This window comes from Arvicola amphibius, chromosome 8, assembly GCF_903992535.2.
Source record: "Arvicola amphibius chromosome 8, mArvAmp1.2, whole genome shotgun sequence".
Classification (NCBI taxonomy): Eukaryota; Metazoa; Chordata; class Mammalia; order Rodentia; family Cricetidae; genus Arvicola; species Arvicola amphibius.
In genome coordinates this window covers 53,363,023-53,377,575 of record NC_052054.1, presented here as the reverse complement: position 1 = coordinate 53,377,575, position 14,553 = coordinate 53,363,023, and the positions used below count along the sequence as shown (strand labels likewise).

Genomic DNA, 14,553 nt, shown 5'->3' with positions numbered 1-14,553 from the left:
AGACTGTATTCACCCTATGTGAGACAATGTGAAACCCCGTGGGTTACCGCAGAGGCTTGGATTCGGGCACATATGTGGTCTCCGTTGGGCAGAAGTCCAAAGCCTGAGTGTACTTTCATTAGTGGAGGGAGGTGGGTTCAGCTGAGGTTAGCAACAGCGTAGCCTTGGCGGTTCAGCCATGGGGCCTCGTTTGTGGTCTCCGGTGACTCTGTTTATGTTTTCACGGCGTCAGTGGGAAGCAAACCATCCTCCAACTGGCAGTTGAAATAAAACTTGGTGGACTTGGGGCATGGATATCCTAGACAACTGACAGATGAAATAAATGTGTTTCAAGACAAATGCCAAGTAGGATGGGTGAAGCAATGGACAAGGAGTCTGAAGTCCAGGACTCTGGGCTACCTGGATGCTTGCATGTGTCCCGCACCAGTTTCCCCGGCTCGGTAACAAGGAACGTGTTTTTCCTGCCTGCTCCAGGTTGTTCCAAGCAGCAAATGAGATGCTGCAGACAAGCAATTTTGTCACCATGGAGTAGCTTGTCAGATCGTAAACACAAAACCTTTCTCAACCCCAAAGAATAAAATGGAATCTTGATACGGACTATGGTTGAGGAAACGTGGTATAGTTCCCAGACTCCTTAATCATATGGCACGCAAAAGTTTCTCTGAAGGATTCTTTTTAGATTGGGGAAATCAGTCTCCCATGGTAGTGTCCTGAATGAGGGCCAAGTTCCTAGGGTGCTCACCAGCTTGCTTAACCTCAAATCCTAAGGGAGAGTTCTGAGATGGGATGTTAGGGCCATTCAGATTTGTGGCACCCCATATTCCCAAATGGTAGCTGCTGCTTTTAGACTAGTAGGGAGGCGGGTGGTGGTGGCACACGACTCACATCCCAGCACTCAGGGAGGCAGAGGCAGGCGAATCTCAATGAGTTTGAGGCCTGCGTGGTCTACAGAGTGAGTTCCAGGACAGCCAGAGATAACACAGAGAATCCTTGTCTCGAAAACCAAAACCAAACCAAAACAAAAGTTCCTGTTCACTGAGTTGCTCTCTCAAGTTCCAGGACGGAACTTGTCTACCAGGGAGGAGGAAAGGAGGAGACACTCTGGGAGGAGACAGTTGGGGTGCTGGGCGAGAAGTGGGACTCATGCCCACCACATAACTTTCTTTTTTGCTCCCCACTGGAGCAGAGACTGACAACAAGGGGGACCCAGCTGCTGGGCCTCTGCTGTGGCTGAAACCGGGGTTCTCAGAGTCTAAGACAAAGTTTTCCCTGGTTTGCTAAGGCTTTTCTAGTTCATTGCTCGTCAAAAATACAATTTAAAATTGATAATTATATACCAAGAGTCAATTTGAAAAAAGAAGTATATTAAGTTTTAGGGGTTCTGGATATATATATATATATATATATATATATATATATATATATATAGCATTTAAAAGGCTGTCTGAGCCTTTATAAATTATCTAATCTCTTCTTAATGTTGTTTTCTCCATTAAAATGGGTTCCCTAGGATTGAGGGTTTAGTTTCATGATCGAGTGCTTGCCTCGCAAGTACAAGGCCCTCGGTTCAGTCCCCAGCACCAAAGAGTAAAGTAAAATAAGAATGGGTCTCCTGACGGTGACTGCACAGTGAGACTTCAAGACTCAGCAAGCTCAGTGCAAGACAGGCAGCATTGCCAGGCTCTTGGGGTGCAGCAGAGACGCGAGCATAGAGTTGCAGTGGATAAGTAGCCATGGCCAAGATGGAATGTTTCTCCCTTGATAAACTGCAAAAATTTAGACCCTCTTTGTTCCAATCACCGTCTAACAAAAGCAGAGACAGTGAACTCTTCTTCCTCTTCCTCTTCTATTTCCTTTCCCTCTTCTACTTCCCCTCTTCTTTCTCCTCCTCCTCTTCCTCCTTCTCTTTCTCCTCCTTTCTTCCCTATAGACAGCTGCCTCCTGGCTCTGCCTACCCCCTCCCTTGCTGCAGATGAAGTACTGCAGCTCCTGCTTTCTGCTTTGTTTCCCGGTGAAATGGCAATTGGGAGTTGTGAGAGGATGTCTCCTGCAAGCCCTTTAGATGCTAAATGGGCATCATTTGACCTCTGCTTTCCCTAAAGAAAGGATTTGAGATGGTTCAAGAGATTATGTACAAGAAGTAACAATAACTAAGGAGAATCGGGAAGTGGGAGAGCATAAGAGGAGAGCAAACACATCTCTGAGAGAAGTGTGGGACTCCCTCAGCTCCAGCCTTCAGGGCTGCCCTGAGCAGATAACCACCCACAGAGCTCGGGTCTGGAGCTATCCTGGTTCAGCTCCATGCCTTGCTAGTCAACTGTGAGTTTTTCATGGATTTAAGTTTCACTTCCATGGAAGGAGCTCAAGAGTTGGAGTGAAGGTCAGAGTTAGGGGTGGAACTTGCCCTTCTGATCACTGCGGCCCCTCCCCCAGCTGCCCACTTTAACCTCTCCTTTAACTCAAGTCCAGATGGATTAAAGATCTCAATATCAATCTGAGCACACTGAACCTGATAGAAGAGAAAGTGGGATATAGTCTACAACATATGGGCACAGGAGACAACTTCCTACGTATAACCCCTGTAGCACAGACAATAAGGGCAACATTGAATAAATGGGACCTCCTAAAACTGAGAAGCTTCTGTAAAGCAAAGGACACTGTTATTAAGACAAAAAGGCAACCTACTGATTGAGAGAAGATCTTCACCAACCCCGTAACAGACAAAGGTCTGATCTCCAAAATATATAAAGAACTCAAGAAACTAGACTTCAAAATGCTAATTAACCCAATTAAAAATGGGGTACTGATCTGAACAGAGAATTCTCAACTGAAGAAGTTCAAATGGCCAAAAGACACTTAAGGTCATGCTCAACCTCCTTAGCAATCAGGGAAATGCAAATCAAAACAATTTTGACATACCATCTTACACCTGTAAGAATGGCTAAAATAAAAACCAATGATAGCCTATGCTGGAGAGGTTGTGGGGTAAAGGGTACACTCATCCATTGCTGGTGGGAATGCACACTTGTGCAACCACTTTAGAAAGCAGTGTGGAGGTTTCTCAGGAAATTCGGGATCAACCTACCCCAGGATCAAGCAATACCACTCCTGTGCATATACCCAAGAGATGCCCTATCATACTACAAAAGCATTTGTTCAACTATGTTCATAGCAGCATTATTTGTAATAGCCAGAACCTGGAAACAACCTAGATGCCCCTCAATAGAAGAGTGGATAAAGAAAGTGTGGAATATATAGGCATTAGAGTACTACTACTCAGCGGTAAAAAAACAATGACATCTTGAATTTTGCATGCAAATGAATGGAAATAGAGAACACTATCCTGAGTGAAGTAACCCAGACCCAAAAAGATGAATATGGTATGTACTCACTCATTAGTGGATTCTAGCCATAAATGAAGGACATTGAGTCTATAATTCATGATCCTAGAGAAGCTAAGTAGGAAGGTGACCCCCCCCCAAAAAAAAACCATGTAGTTATCCTCCTGGATATTGGAAATAGACAAGATTTCCAGGAAAAAATGGAGAGCTCGGGGATGGGGGTGGGATGGGGGTAAGGGGAGATGGGGAGGGAGAGGTGAGAAGGAGAAGATGGGGAGAACTTGGGAGAATGGGACAGTTGGGATGGAGGAGGAATGGATATGGGAGCAGGGAAGTATATATCTTAATTAAGGGAGCCATTTGAGGGTTGGCAAGAAACCGGACTCTAGAGGGGTTCCCAGGTGTCCAAGGAGTTGTCCCCACCTTGTTCCTTGAGCAGCTGAAGAGAGGGTGCCTGAACTGGCCCTATACTATAGCCACACTGATGAATATTTTGATTATCACCATAGAACCTTCATCTGGCAAAGGATGGAGATAGAGACAGAGCCCCACACTGGAGCACAGGACTGAGCTCCCAAGGTCCAAATGAGGAGCAGAAGGAGAGAGAACATGAGCAAGGAAGTCAGGGCCGCGAGGGATGCACCCACCCACTGTGACAGTGGGGCCGATCTAATGGGAACTCACCAAGGCCAGCTGGACTGGGTCTGATGGAGCATGTGATCAAACCAGACTCTCTGAACGTGGCTTACATGGAGGGCTGACTGAGAAGCCAAGGACAATGGCACTGGGTTTTGATTCTACTCCATGTGCTGGCTTTGTGGGAACCTAGTCTGTTTGGATGCTCACCTTCCTAGACCTGGATGGAGGTGGGAGGACCTTGGACTTCCCACAGGGCAGGGAACCCTGACTGCTCTTTGGACTGGAGAGGGAGGGGGAGGGGAAATGAGGTAAGGGGGAGGGAATGGGAGGAGGGGAGGAGGTGAAAATTTGTAATAATAATAATAATAATAATAATAAGTCTCTTAAATGGGGGAAGTTTGCCTCCTCCCCACTCTTCCCTTCCTCCTCCATTCCCTTTTCTTTCTAGGTCTCATCCTCCCAGCTGCCAATGACTAAACACTGAAAAGCTTTAAGAATTGGATTATTGGATTGGAGAGATGTCTCAGAAGTTAAAAACACTTGTCGCACTTGTAGAAGACCCAGGTTCACTTCCCAGCACCCATGTGAGGGCTCATAACAGCCTGTAACTCTAGTTCCAGGGACCCCAATGCCCCTCTGGCCTCTGTGGGCACCAGGAACTTACATGGTGTACATGCACACAAACACTCAAACACATAAAAAGTAAATAAACCCTAGGAAGAGAGGGAGGAAGGGAGGGAGGGAAGGAGGGAGGGATTGTATACCAGAGGGTCTCTCCATGGGAGAAGAGGTACACAAAAGCAATGATTTTGTGTGTGTGTGTGTGTATGATATATATGTATATATAATTTATATATGTCATATATTTATAATATAAATTATATATACATATAAAAAAGGAATATGTATATATATATATATATACACACACACACACACACACACACACACACACATATAAAAAGGTTGCAGAGGGAGAAGCTTGCAAGGTGGTGTTGCCACAGAAAAGAGGCACTGAATAGTCACCACGCCATCTGTGCAAAGAAGTGGAGCTAGCTGGGCCCTGCAGGTGAGCAGGGGTAGTTGAGGAAGACACGCTGAGTGAGGACAAATGTTGGAAGGCAGGAGTCAGGAGGGGGTGAGCATGGTACATGGAGGGGGAAGGAAAGAGGCAGGTACCCGAGGTGAATCTAGAGGCACGGACTGAGATTGTGAGGGCACGGAGGGTGTGGATGTTAACCCTTGGCTTTGGGAGGTCAAGGGAGGGGAGGTTTTTGAAAGCCCCTCACCACAGTGAGTGGCCGTAGGGAGAGCAGAACAGAGCAGTGGCAGATGGTGTCTACTCAGGGGCTATAGAGATTGGCAGGAGATGAAGTTATGGGAGAGATGGTGGAAGCCAGAGCAGGCACTGAGCAGGGGAGCTTTCTTTTGTATGTGTTCACACCAGCCTTGAACCTGGGGGCTCAGTGGCAAAAATACAAACACAACACCTGCCCCCTGAAGCTCCTGGCCCAGAGTAGACAGGCGGCGAGAACTGCCGGCGAGAGCTTAGGGCTGAGTTCTTGTGGGGTCAGTGGTAGGGGTGACGTTTGAGTGATCGGGAACAACCAGATCCCAAGGTCACGGTTGGGCCACCAAGTCTTATCTTGAGACGAATGGACACAGTCACCAGGGCTTCAGGTGACAGAGAGCAGAGAGCAGGGGGAACTTTGTGGACCCGGGCACCCAGACTTATGACATTACATGCTGAGGCATTCCTAGATAGTTTTCACGCAGGTGTATAAGCTTAACGCATTTTTTCCTGCCAGCACTACAGGTGACAAGTGTGGAACTGCATAAGATATCATAATTACCCCTCTAATGTGTGCACACCCTGCTATACATCATATGCAGAAACAGGGATTTAAGTCATATGACATAGAATGTATTCATGTGTGCCTCCACTCCTGTTGTGGGCCTTTTTGAGAGTAGGGGATAGGATCTCACTCCAGGCTGGCTCTAACTTATGTAGCCCACCTTGGTATCAACTCACAATCCCCCTGACTCAGCCTTTGGAGTGTTGGAATTACAGGTGTGAGACATTATGCCCAGCCACTGGGTCTGGGAGGCTGCTTGTTTGTCCTGGCTGCCCAGAACCAAAATAACCACACAGAAACTGTATTAATTAAAACACCGCTGCCCCATTAGCTCTAGCTTCTTATTGGCTAACTCTTACATCTTAATATAACCCTTTTCTATTAGTCTGTGTATCACCACAAGGTCGTGGCTTACCAGCAAAGTTTCAGCATGTATATCTCTGGCAGCAGCTCCATGGCATCTCTCCGACTCTACCCTTCTTCCTCCCAGCATTCAGCTTAGTTTTCCCTGCCTACCTAAGTTCTGCCTTGCCATAGGTCCAAAGCAGTTTCTTTATCCATTAATGGTAATCACAGCACACAGAGGGGTCTTTTATGAAGCAGGAACCCCGAAGGACCATCTCACCTTTAGGCAAATTTAGCATTCATCTCTCTGCGGGTCCTGCCTGCTCAGGTAAGCAGTCCAGGCAAGAGCAGTTTCTTGCCCAAATGTCTAGCAAACTCCATAAGGAGCCTCTTTGATGCCCATCTTCCTCTTGAAGTAGCTGGTGCTGCCAGGAGCAGACATATCTCATTGTCATGAAAAGTCCTAATTTCTTAAAACATTTAAATGTCATATTCTGAAGGTCTCTGAGAGATTTGAAGAATACCTATCTGTCTGAAATACATCTCTGTACATCTAGAAAATCTAACATGACTAGAAGCTTGACTATTATAGATGATTCTCTATTAACCTAAATTTCTTTATTATACATTACATTTTTAAATTAGCTGTACAAACACTACCTTAATCAAGAGCAGAAATATAACAAAATTGACCTTACATTTTAATCAATAAACCAAGGTCCATACCAATGCAAATTATTCATATTTATATTACTGTGTCATTTACAAAGAATGTGTGTTTGGTGCAGAAGAACTTTTAACTTTTTCTAATGAGATGAGAAAAGGGAGTGGGGAGGGATAAATTAGGGTTTAAGTAAGAACTAATAGTTCCTAGGGATCCTAAAGTTTGGGAGGTTGGTGAGGGGGCATGGTGACTGAACATCATATAATACCCCCACAGTTCCTCAGCTATGGCAGACAGAGAACAGAGAAAGGAAATTGTCCTCATAGCATGGTTGGCATGTGTGTTCCTGGCTTCCATAGGCTCTGTCTGCCCTGGGGAAAGACAGGAATCACTGGGACACTGGTTCTCCAGTCTCTGGGGGGCGGGGGGATGATCAGAGTGACTGAACTATTCTTTAGACCAGAGGTTCCCAACTGCTGGGTCACAACCCCTCAAACAACCCTTTCCTGGGAATTGCCTAGGACCATCAGAAAACACAGGTATTTACACTACGATTCACAGCAGCAAAATTGCAGTTTTGAAGTCGCAACAAAAATAATTTTATGGTTGGGCTCACCATGCTGTGAGGAGCTGTAGGAAGGCTGAGAACCACTTTTAGGCTAATGAAATAGCCCAGGTGCCTGGCTATTTCTGCGGGGGGGTGGTGATGGGAGGAGCTTCACTTCATTGATACAAAGAAAAGCCAAGCAAGGGCAACAGTCATTACAATTTTTGTTGTTTACTTGGTTTGTATTTTTGTTGTTGTTGTTGTGTTTTTAATTTTGAGACACGATCTTCTAGCTCAGGCAGAGTTCAAACTCTTTTTGTAGTCAAGGCTGGCTTTGAGCCACTGAGCCACCCATCTCCACCCCCAAACACTGAGGTTCCAGGTGCACGCTGAAGCCTAGGTGCCTACAGCGCTGCCTTCCTTCCGCATAGAGCCTTACAGTGTACAGAAACCATCTCCACATCTCCTACAGTCCACCCACACCACCACCCAGAATGTGATCACGGGAAGCCCATTCCGCTTCCCACAGATGAGGATGTAAGAGGTTGAGGAGTGAGCCACGATCCTAATCACACCACAGTGGGGAGAGTCAGTTTCATCTTGCAGGTCCATGCTCCCTCCCCACTTCTGGGAGAAGCTCTTCAGTAAGGGGACAGAGCCACCCTGTGCAGTGGACACCAGCAACACCATCCACACATCCCATTCCTCATCTCATCTCGCACTGACCAGACAGCCTGTTGGTGCCACCCACCAAGGTGATGTGGGAGAGCAAGGAAGCAAGCCAGGCTGGAGTCGGGGACAGAGTGACCATCACTAGTGCTTTGCCGTGGGTCCCGTGGGGAAAGCTCACACTGAGACTAAAACTGCTAGACAGCAAAATTACTGTCACAGATTTTCCAACTTGCTTTCTCCTTGACCCTAAGACAAAAGCCCAAAGCAAAAAGTATTCTTTAAAAAAAGCTTTTAACAAAATGTGCTAAATTCGTCAGAACTCAGTATCTGCCTCCTTGACTAAAACGAGACCGAAAGTCTTCCGTAACGACTGGCTTCATCATTCAGTGTTCCTCAGAAGACTTTAGAGGGGGACACACGCCTGGAACCTCAGCCTTGGAGAGGAAGAGGCAGGGGGATCAGACGCTACATAGCAAGTGTGAGGCCAGACTGGGCTACACAGGATCCTGTCTCAAAAACAACAGCAGCAACAACAGAGAATGTGGGGGCTTCTGAGATGGCTCAGTGGGTAAAGGCACTTGCCACCAAGCCCCATGACCTTAGCCTGCCCCCCGGAACACACATGGTAGAAACAGAGAACAGTTGCTCTTAACTTCTGCATGAGTGCCACAGCATATGAGTACTTCTCCCCACAGGGTGCATGCGTGCGCGCGCGCACACACATACACACACACACACACACACACACACAAAATAAATAAATAAATAAATAAATAATAAATAAATGTAATAAAAATTAGAAAAAAACGTATTTGGAGTGGGAAGGTTCTAATATGCAGAATATGGAGTACTCTCATGACTGTGACAGGGTCAGTCAAAGACAAGATGGTGATTGTTTAACGTGAGGGTTTGGTAAATGGTTTACTTAAAATATTAATATTCCATCTACATGCTTTTGTATTTGTTTGTTTGAGACAGGGTCCCTCTTGTAGCCCAGGCTGGCCTTGAACTTGTAGCTGTTGTGTCTCAACTTCCTTGTGCGTGCTGAGACTATAGTCACGTGTGTCCACACCAGTGGTCTCCCATTCTTCACAACTACCTGTGCCCAGCACCACCATTCCCCCACCCCACGCCCCCAAGGGCACTCCTAGGAGGCATGGGTTTCCTAGTGGTCGCCCTGGTTTTAAGTTTTAATAAAACGACAGCTCACGTTCTCTTAGACAACTGCCACGCTGAGAAACCTGGCCGACTCACCCCTGACGAGGAGCAAGCTCCTGAGCCTCGGGGCCTTCCCCCAGCTCTGCACGGTGCTGGAATACTACACGGACGACAAGGATGTCTGTACCAACATTGCCAGAATATTCAGGTAGGTAGACCAAGCCAACGAAGACCCCTCACTAAAGATGCCACACGGGTTAGTCTTTGTGACCCGGGTATGAAGTCAGGTCACCAGGGAAGAAGAAACCTCAGCTGAGGAATGGTCGCCAGCAGATCGGCCTGTGGGTATGTCTGTGGCACATTTCTTGATTAACGTGGGGTGTGGCCCAGCCCGCTGTGGGAAGCACATCTGGACGGGTGGACCTGGGCTCTCTAGAAGGTTGGGTGAGCAAGCTGTGGGAGGCAAGCCCTGGACTGCATTCTCCATGGCCTCAGATTCAGTTCCTGCTTGAATGTCCCTCAGCGATGGCCTGTGGCAGGGAACAGGAGCTCAACCAGCCCTTTCCTACCCCGAGTTGGTCTGAGTCAATCAATGTGTTATCTCGGCAAAGAGAAGCCAGCTGGAGCAAACGTTAACACGCATCTTGAGTTCCCTCTAGTGTGTGTGTATGACTAGGAAGAGAAGCCAGCTGGAGCAAACGTTAACACGCATCTTGAGTTCCCTCTAGTGTGTGTGTGTGACTAGGAAGGAGCTTTGTTTCACGTTGTGCTCATCTACAGAGGGAGTGTAATTTAAAATGCCCAGTTGAGGCTGACCCCTTGTGTGAGTGTAATGTAATGTCACGCTCTGCTTGCCGCCAGCCACTCCCTTAGGAAGGCTGTAACCAGCCTCATGGGTGCATTATTTTGCTTGGATGTCTTCTTCGCCCCTTGGAACAAAGAACGATGTACCACAAAACACATCACAATTTTTGGCATACTGGAAATAACACTCAAGGGCTTTATCTCAAAAAGGAGATGGCTGATTCAGATGTGATCTGGTTTAAGTTGTAATAGTTGTTTTTGAAAGGTCTCTGGTGGGGGCCCAAGGAGGGCCCTGAGACAGACTGCTGGAGTGTGGAGTCGTTAGGATATTAATGCCGCAGGAAGGCAGACAGAGCATGATAGATGTAGTTGGATTTCTTTAACTCTTTGGGGACCTGCCACCCCAAACAAATACTTGGAGACTTATTATTACTTATGAATGCCCAGACTTAACTTGGCTTGTTTCTAACCAGCTTTTCTAAATAAATTATCCCCATTTCTCTTTAACTACGTTTTGCCTCTGGGCTTTTTACCTTTCTCTATTCTCTATATCTTTCTTTCCTTCTTACTCTGTGACTGGCTGTTCTGGCTCCTGGCCTCCTCCTCTCTTCTATAGGTTTCTCCTCCTATTTATTCTCCCTGCCCGCCAGCCCCGCCTACCCTTTCTCCTGCCTAGCCATTGGCCATTCAGCTCTCTATTAGACCAATCAGGCGTTTTAGGCAGGCAAAGTACCACAGCTTTTCAGAGTTAACCAAATGCAACATAAAAGAATGCAACATAACTTTGCATCAGCAAACAAATATTCCACAGTGTGAATGAACTGAACACATCTTAAACTAATAGTCCACAGCAGGTGGGGCCACAGAAGAGGGAACTAAGAGCCGGCATGGCAGAAGTGGTGGCTTTTGTTTGACCATTCTGAGGCCGAGGGCATTTTCACAGCATGCACCTGTAGCCTGGTGCTCTGGTTCCTGGGCGGGAGTAAGATCCTGTTTCAGTAAATAAATGAATCTGGTGTGTAACTCTGTACCCTGTAGCTCTGTGCTAGAGCGCTTGCCTAACACGCGAGAGGCCCTAGCTTCGGTTTCTAGCGCCTCAGTCAATCAACGTCCATTTTAATTAGTTTTGTCTCTAATGATAGCTTTATTATTATTATTATTATTATTATTATTGCTATTTGACTTGTTTGCAACTGTGTATACCTTACTTGCTGTATGCTAGGCAATCTTCTAAGGGCTGTGCAAGAACTAATCAAATAGGTGACTTGATTGCCATCTCCATCCAGCCTAGGAGGAAACTGAGGCACAGAGAGATGAGATGTTTCTCCTAACATCGTACAATCAGTAGGTTATAGCGCTGCAGTTCAAGTCAGGCATTTTGACTGTAGAGGTCACACTCCTCCCCTCCCCCTCCCCCCTCCTCCACTCCTCCATTGAGACAGGATTTCTCTGTCTAGCCCTGACTGTAGAACTCACTCAATAAACCAGGCTGTCCTTGAACTCAGATATCTGCCAGCCTCTGCCTCCCAAGTGCTGGAATTAAAGGGGTGCGCCACCACCGCCCCGGCTAGAATTCACACCTTTTACTTCCATATTATGTGGCCTCTTGGTTATAAAAAATGCTTTTCATGTTTAGCTTGATGTTTAGTTTTCATGTTTAGTTTGATGTTTTATGTTTTTGTTTGTTTGTTTGTTTGTCTTGCGAATAGCTTGATTGTCATTAGTTTTTTAGCTTTTGTGAAGATTTATTATATGTATCCTGTGAATGCCTACATGTATGTACTATACCACGTGTGTGCCTGGTGCCCTCAGAGATCGGAAGAGGCTGCTTCCTCTACTGGAACTGGAATTACAGGCTGAGCCACCTTGTGGGTGCTGGAAACTGAGCCTGCATCTCTGCAGTGAGTGCCCTTAACAGCTGAGCCACCTCTCCAGCGCCCAATTGTTAACCCTTCACTCTCCAAGTTGCTCTTGGTCGTGGTGTTTATCACAGCAATAGAAAGTAAAGTCGGACACTACGCTGCCCTCTCCAGCGCTCTGCCCCTTTTGGGAAGCAAACCCAGAGGCTCATGTCTGCTAGACAAGTGTTTACCACAGAGTTAGATCCTCAGCCCCCTAAGGAAGGGGCTTTAAAAAGTTCACTCTGTCCCCCAGTGTCTAGAGCAGATAGTAAGTCTCTCTGCGTTTCCTCTGGACTTTGTAAACTAAACTTTATCTTTGTAATCTAACTGACGTCTTTGGACAGTGAATCACTCCATTTCTCTGGACCATCTGAGGCATTTCTGTACTTGTTTTCATGAGCTGGCATGGTCCACATTTAGAGTTTTACCATGTGCACTTGAATGAAAGAAGATAGAATTTACTCTTCTTTTCCCCTTTGGCCTTACCCACAGCAAACTGACCTCTTACCGTGACTGCTGTGTGGCCCTGGCCAGCTATTCCAGATGCTACGCTTTGTTTCTGAGTCTGTTGAACAAATACCAGGAGAAACAGGTCAGTCGTGCGTTTCTTCCCTTGGTGTCCTCAATGCCTGTGTACTGGTGTACTTGTGGAAGCCCATGTTACGTGAGTTTATGCTTTTAACATGCTGGTTCCTGCCAGAAGCTTCCATGAGTGGTACAATAGCCCCAGGAGGCAGTGGATATGTGTGAGGCTCAAACACAGAGTAATCTAAGGCAGAAGCTGCCTCCCTGAGATATGGTTGTTAGGGGCAGTTCCTGATCTAGGGTGTGGACGGCAGGAGTTCCACTCATCTTGGGGATTTACACAGTGCCTACATGAGTTGCCCTGGTGTGGGTATGAAGGACGCTGGCTATTTCAGGATGGGCAGAAGGCCTGCCCATCAGCATTTTTACAAGAACCACGGGGTATTTAACGAGCAGGCGCAAGTTTAGGATCCTCTACATGGGAGGTAGCTTGAATAGTCTTTTAGCCTTTAAATTCACTAATTCTTTGATCCTGTTATATTTTACAATATGGAATTTCAAGATAAAACAACTGAAGATTTATTTATTTATGTGTATATATGTGTGCCTGAGTGTGTGTCTGTGTAACACATGCATGCAGGGACACTAAGAAGCCAGAAGAAGGTGTTGGGTCCCCTAGAACTGGAGTTATAGGTAGTTGTAGGACATCGGATGAGGGTCCTGGGAACTGAACCTGGGTCAGCGCAGCAGGAGCTTTAATGAATCAGGAAAGGTGTGTAATATGTTTTTTACATCCCAAACTTACATTTATCCATTTACTTATTTATTACACGCGCACACACACACACACACACACAATGTGTGGAGGTGAGAGGACACTTCTCACCTTTCTACCAGATGGGACCAGGAATTGAGATCAGATCATGTTAGATAACAAGTTCCGTGACCCAGTAAATCTTCGGGTTCCATAACCCAATGAGGATTCTTGCTGACCGTATAGTTGTTTTCAGGGATGAGTTTGGCCAGATGTGGTGGCACATCTGTGATCCCGTACTTGAGAGGCGAGGGAGGAATTTAAGTAGTTACAGGCCAAGCTGGGTTACATGTGAGACGGCCTTAACAAGACAAACCTCACAGATGACTTTTCTCGGATACGGTTTTTCTACTCGGTACAAATACTAACATTTCGACTATCTGTTAAATAGAGTCTCCTTTTATTTACCTTTGTAAATGACCAAAGAGACGTTTTAAACACAAACTCAAACATATTTATTTTCATTATAGCAAGTTCTTAAAGTCTCTTAAGTTGCAGCAGCTTCAGGCCAGTAGCTGAGGTCACACGTTAACCTGGGTGACATTCATCCAAAACTTTGTCTTTATGTCAGGCCCAAAACCCTTAAAACATACACCCTATTGCCACCAAATGGAACTGAATTTGAATTTTCCAGCCAAGTACTTCTGCGGAAAAGGACTACATTTGTCAGCTTACAATTTTTTAGCCACTTATTATTGTGCTTTTAGTGATAGAGAAATTTCTGTCATTGCTTCAACTTAAAGATAAAACCTTGCTGAGAGTCCTGGTAAGTTCTTATGCCAAAAAATGATCTGTAAATATTTATTTGTGTATGTACACATATAAGAGAGACGGGGCAGAAGTCAGTGGGACAGGAAACAGATGGCAGAGGGCAGACAGCAGAGGCAGGCAGAGCCTTGCTGGTAGCCCAGGCTGGCCTGGCCTCACTTCGGAATCCAGGCTGACCCGTCCTTGAGATTCTCCTGCCTCAGCCCCCCAAGTGCTGGAATTACAGGCATGTGCCACAATACTCTGAGCTGCACGTGAGTTTTCCTCTGAGTATCTAAGCTGCAAGCCCTTCACATGAGTGCTTTACATTTTCTACAAACTGTGTCCTTTAAAAGACTTCAAGATAAGAGAGTTTCTCATTTCCCACAATAAGTGAACTTGCTTAGTCTACTTTAAAGCTTTCACAGCCTGCTGTTCACTTGTCCACTGAGCACTCCTTTATCCCTCCCTCCCTCCCTCCCTCCCTCCCTCTCTCCCTTCCTTCCTTCCCTTTTCTTTCTTTCTTTTTTTTAAAAATTT

General features: G+C 46.1%; 1 protein-coding gene across 1 annotated transcript in view; it reads left to right on the top strand.

Moving 5' to 3' along the window:
- Armc2 (armadillo repeat containing 2) overlaps positions 1–14,553 on the top strand; it is a 103,305-nt gene that overhangs the window by 53,823 nt on the left and 34,929 nt on the right. The window contains exons 10-11 of the mRNA XM_038340847.1: positions 9,285–9,430; positions 12,420–12,519. Of these exons, the coding sequence (XP_038196775.1) occupies positions 9,285–9,430; positions 12,420–12,519 (246 nt within the window). The remainder of the gene's footprint in view (positions 1–9,284; positions 9,431–12,419; positions 12,520–14,553) is intronic.